At 32.7% G+C, this 6,000-nt stretch overlaps 1 protein-coding gene across 4 annotated transcripts in view; it reads left to right on the forward strand.

Annotated features, from left to right (window-relative positions):
* Positions 1-4,073, forward strand: part of LOC129913366 (neurogenic protein big brain) — a 59,599-nt gene extending 55,526 nt beyond the window's left edge. For all 4 annotated transcript variants that reach the window (XM_055991992.1, XM_055991991.1, XM_055991990.1 and 1 more), the window contains one exon: positions 2,309-4,073. In XM_055991992.1, coding sequence (XP_055847967.1) covers positions 2,309-3,526 — 1,218 coding nt within the window. In that variant the 3' untranslated portion in view covers positions 3,527-4,073. The remainder of the gene's footprint in view (positions 1-2,308) is intronic.
* The last annotated feature ends 1,927 nt before the right edge of the window (positions 4,074-6,000 follow it).

Raw genomic sequence — 6,000 nt, forward strand, 5'->3', positions numbered from 1 at the left:
GTGGGATAGAAATCAGGATAAGATTTCTTTTTTTCTGTGTTCCCTTTTCTGGTATATAGGGATGTATCTCGTTTCAGGTCTATAAGATTAGAGGGTTTCCCTTTTTTCTATACCTGGCCGTGTAAGGTTTGAAAATTCCAAAAGGATTTTTTTGTTTTCATTTTTTTTTTTTCTTATAAATGCTCTGTCTTTTCTTCTTTTGTGATAAACTCTCAAGACAATAAAAATTATCAATTTCCGGGATGTAGGATATCTCCAGGCATAATTTTTTGAAAATTTGAAGTGAAAACTCTTTCACATTCTCACTTGAACTTTTTTTTTTAATTCTTCCTCAAAAGTTTTTTTCTTTTTTTTTTTGGTTCAAAATTAAAGTTAATTAAAGTGCGGTTAAAAAGATGATTTGCCATATTTATTGCCATTTCTCTTTGTGTCATAAATTGGTCAATGGTTCCAATAAATGTTGCGGTCAGTAAATATCAATTTCTTTTTTGCAACAAAGTATTACCTATAACAAATTGATCTTGCATGGAAATAAAATATCACATATGAGAGTGAGTAAACTCATTCCTCATGGGACAATAATTGGGACAAAGTGAGAAGTGGTACAATTTTAAATAATTACTAGTCCCAAAGTTGAGGCTAAAAAATCTGCCCCGGTATTCAGTCGCTCATTAACTTTTTTTCGGGTGTCTTGAATCGATATTTCGCTCCTCTCCTCTTTCGTTAGTATGTTCTTCTTCACTATATAACTGTGCTAAATTAACCATCCTTTGAGATGTGCCGATGGATTCCATGTCTCGCTGTAAACCCAACCAACGGTGATTTCATCATCATCGCAACAACAGCAAAAAAAAAAAAAAAAATGAAAAATTTAAACATCTTATGAGAGGGAAGAAGGAATGAATATTGAAGGAAACATTCCTCAAAGGCAGGTGTTTGCCACAGCAGGAGGGAGATCCCTGCCATATCTCGCAGGTATCTTTAACTAAGGTGGTGGTATAGGTTAGGTATAGGTACCGCTTTGGGTTTTTTTTATGGCATGACATTGGATTTTTTTTTTCTTTTCTTTTTTGTTCACAAATTTTGATTTGGGTGGAAACATAAATATTCCATGTTTATTGCAGATCGCTTACGAGGAGGCAAGTCATTCTCCGTTGGGATTGGGATAGTGTCAATATTTGCAAATTGTGAATTAAGGATTTTTTTGTTCAAGGAACGAATTATGTGTTTGTTATGCAAAAGTGGAAAAGTGTAGGATTTTAACAGCTGGATATAATAAAATTATTTTTTAAACATTGACGGTGACGGTGTGTTTAGTTTTATAAAGCGTTTCTCTTTTTTTTTTGAAAGTAGGTTGACAGTTGAGAGAGTTATATTTCCATGAAATGAGCTTAAAATGAGAGTATAAAAGTTGTATATATTATGTTTTTTGTTATTTTTAGCTTTTTCATTATGTCTTTATGTCCATTCATCAACATTTCGAATGCTGCGTTAGCGATTTCCAATGGAATGCACTTTCAACGAAAGAAGAAGAGCATGAGTGGATCTAGTAGTAAATGTACTAGATTATTTACTCATAAGTAGTTTACCACCTCCAGGTTGTAAACCTAGATCGATTCGCTCAGTGAATTCGAGTCCAAATCTTGTTGTCCTTTATTTCAAACCAAAACTCGATCTCTCGATATTAGCCCTGTTCCTTTGGGAGGTGGCAAAGTACTACTAGTAGTTTACTAGCGATTTCCAATGGACGCACTTTCAACGAATTCAATACAAATCGTATCTACTCGGGAAGAAGAACATGAGTAGATGATAGTACTAGATTAACCAAAACAACGACTATTAGTAGACTACCACTATTTGCAGCGAATGACATTTCTGGGCTGGTGAAGATGTAAACAAACGTTTTTTGTACTGAAAATAGCTTTTTTGTTTTAATTAGCATTATGGAAAAAATGTTTGTTTACCTCTTCACCTGTGGAGGTTGACCAATGAGAAAGAAGTTCTTCTAGCACTTTTCCACTTGGAAAAGCCCAATTATCATATATTTGAGAAAAATCTAGTACTTTTTTTTAAGAAACTTTAGCCGTGTTTCTTTGAAGTCGGTAGACTACAAGTGAGTAGAAATCTATTACAACAACTACAGATTCCTATCACATTCAGCAGAAGATCATCTGTTAGTAGTACTAGATCTACTACTCACATTCAAAGGAACGCGTCTATTATAGATCTGTTTGTGTACTTTTTTAATAAGAAAATAAAATTATCAACAATTCTTATTTCTAATTTTAAAATTTCTTTTTCTTTCTAGATGCCTTATCTTAATCCAGCTCGTTCGCTCGGACCATCATTTGTCCTCAATAAATGGGATAGTCACTGGGTCTATTGGTTCGGACCAATGGTCGGTGGCATTGCTTCTGGTCTTCTCTTCGAATACATTTTCAATTCACGTCGCAGTCATCGTAAATCTAAAGAAAGCATGGATAACGATTCATCCAGTATGCACTCCGAAGACGCACTCAACTACGACATGGACATGGAAAAACAACAAATGCAAAATCCCAAATTCCAAGGTACTCAATATCGTGCCCCGACTGGAACTCTCACCCAACAAGGTGGCTACTGTCAGAATTTATATACCACAGCACCGTTGACCAAATTCGAACAACCAGAACCACTGTATGGTGGAACTCGTTCAATGTACTGCCGTTCACCACCTCTAACTAGGACCAATTTAAATCGATCACAATCGGTTTATGCAAAGAGTAATACTGCCATTAATCGTGATATTGTTCCACGGCCGGGACCATTGGTGCCTGCTCAAAGTTTGTATCCGTTGCGTGTGTCTCAGGTGCAAAATACTCATTTGCAGAATCAAAATGTACAAAATCAAATGCAACAACGTTCGGAGAGTATTTATGGTATGAGAGGTTCAACACGTCAATCACAACAACAGCAACAACATCACCAACAACAACAGCAACAACAACAGCAAATGCAACAACAAGCTGAAAGACCTCAAGAATCTCAGGGTTTCCAACCTGTTTATGGAACACGTCACAATCCTACCCCTAACGATGGTGGACTTAAATTCGATAGACGTCCCGAATCGGTTTATGGTCTAACTCAACCTCGTGGACGTGGACAATCTGCACAATCCGATGACAGTTCGTATGGATCGTATCATGGATCTGCGATAACTCCTCCAGCTAGAAATCCAAATGGTGAGGTTATGATGTACATTCCACCTCCACAACCCACACAACAACAAACACACCAACATCAACAACAACAGCAGCAACAACAACAACAACAGCAACAACAACAGCAGCAACAACAACTCATTCGAACGCAATCAGAGAGAAAAGTCTCCGCTCCAGTGGTGAGTGCTTCATCGCAGCAAACTCAACAAAGTGTTGTTGATGGACGACAACAAACTGTCACATATTCCACCTCAGGTCAGGGACCACCAACTCAACAAATGGTTTCAGCACAACACTATAGCATGATGCCAATGAGACAAAATTAGAAATTAGAAAAATTCTAGTTGGTATTTCTCTCCCGCCAACACTAGGCACACCCATAATTCTTCCGATTAGTATTTTAAGTTTGTTACTTTGTAGATTTTTTTTTTTGTAGAGATGTGACTTTTTTATTGGAACCTTAAACCTAGCATTAAAAATTGAGTTATTGTCAATAAATGAATGATCTTGCGGGATCCTAGCTGCTAGTCACAAATGGAATCATGTGGAACTTACTCAATCACTAATCAATTGTGTAACATAACAAACAATGATGGCTGATATGGAGATTTGATTGTGGTTAAATCTAGTACTATTTATAGATAATTTTTAAATCGGGTGTCAAAATAGATGCGTGCCTTTGAAGGATGGTAGACTACTCATAAGTATATCTAGTACTACAAAAAACAAATTATCTTCTGTTTAAGTAGATAGGATAATGTAATTGTTGTACTAGATTTCTACCCCTGAGTAGTCTACAACCTCTAAAGAAACGCGGCATAAAGAATACAAGATTCGTTTGTTTACTTTTCTTCTATTTGTTAACCAAATAAATGTAAAAAAAAAACAAAGTTTTGACAGTTCTTTTGTCATAATTGACTTTTCACGAAATGTATACAAGATTTTACCATGATCATTCCTCTTGAGCTTGTTGATCCACTTTGTTATGTCAAACAAGTAGAAATGTAAACTTTTTGTTTTATCTCACTGCCACCTATTGTCACTCTCTTGAACATGCATAGTTCATTTTTTTTTAAATTCAAACTAAAAAAAGTTCATTAAGGAGAACCATTAAATAAACATAAATCAAACCCTTGACTGATTTCTTGTATTTAAAAATAAAATAAAAAGAACTAACTAAATAATTAAATATATAATAATAATTGATTTATACATATTAAATATAAGAAATATGTTCAAAAATTCTATTGAAACTAGAAATCGTAGGTATTCAACGAAATCTCGCTTGTAATCGATTAAAAAAAAAAAAAAAAAAAAAAAAACAAAAACCAGAAGACAAAAAAAAATAAAACAGTTTGTATATTATTATTTTATTTATGTTTTATTTATGTTTTCTTTTTATATTTTTAAATCTTTTATATACAAAGAAATAATACAAATGCTTAATTTTGTTTTAAATTTTATTAAAAAAAAAGTGTAAATAATTTTTGTTTTTTATTTCTTATTTGTTTTATATTTTAGAATTTTTTTTTTAGTTATTTACAAATATAAAAACGAATATAGATCATAAGTTTAAGTTAATCGAGATTAAAAAAAAATAATATAAAATTTAAATCTCTTAAGACATGAGACTTTATTATGTATGTAAATGTAGGAGAAAAAAAAACAAACAAAAATAAATAAATTGCTATATTTAAGAACCTCAAATTATATCTGCACGTAATTATTATTAATTGTGAATAAAAACGAGTTAAACTTTAAAAAACCGATAGTACTGTTTTTTTTTTTTTTGTATCTAATATTGTTTCCTTTTCTGATGACGCAGCAAGACAGCCATAAAGCTAGATCGGATTCTGTTAAGACAAGCGTTCAAGCATGTGAGTTTTAAGCTGGACTCTGTGCATAAATCCGCTGAAATACTTTAAACAAAATTCAGCAAAATCGGAGATTTTTGAATGAGAGCTAAAATTTATTTCGATCCGCATACTTGGCTTTAAAATGTAGAAAAAGCTAACAGACCGATAAACAGACAGACAGAACTACGATAATTGTAATTCAAATTATTTGCAGGTTGTCCACATACACTGTGGCGTATACGTGCTTTTTTTATTTATTGGCCTTTTTTGAAACTGCATGTGCAAAAGTAAGAGGAGAAGTACGATTGATGAAGCTAGAAAATTTATGTTCTGCAATATGGCTCGAACTGAAACCCTTCTTATGAAAAGATATGTAAATATTTTTTTTGAGTATGGGAGAGCGGGACTAACATTAACAGGCAGGACTAAAATGTGAATGAAATGTGAAAGTGTAAGTTATAGGTTTGGTTCTAAATTCTGCCATTTAAAAAAATGTTTACACATTTTTCAAAGTTCTGCCAAATATGTAAATTAGGATTGGTAGGTATAACTTTTAAGAAATTTTTATTGACACATACAAACAAAATTTTCAAAAGTTTGATTTTTTTATCAATCCAAAAGTGAGTAATTCGAAAATTTAATATAATAACTCCTTTAACGCTCCAATAAAAAAAAATTCTTGGAAATAAGTTGAGTCACTCAAGTGATTTAGGAGAAAGAAATTAAGAAAATGGTTCTATGAAAGGTACCATTGATAACGGTTCAAAAAATGTTTGTATATGAAAAGAATTACTTTATTTTCCATAGAACATAAATTTATTTTAATCCAAACCTTTAGAGCCATTTTGGGAAAAAACAACATATTGGTTGTATAGTAAGTACCTCTAATTCAATTTTCCCTCTAGGGAATCTACCAAAACAAATAACTAACAAGTTTAAACTAA

Source organism: Episyrphus balteatus, chromosome 3 (genome assembly GCF_945859705.1).
Source record: "Episyrphus balteatus chromosome 3, idEpiBalt1.1, whole genome shotgun sequence".
Classification (NCBI taxonomy): domain Eukaryota; kingdom Metazoa; phylum Arthropoda; class Insecta; order Diptera; family Syrphidae; genus Episyrphus; species Episyrphus balteatus.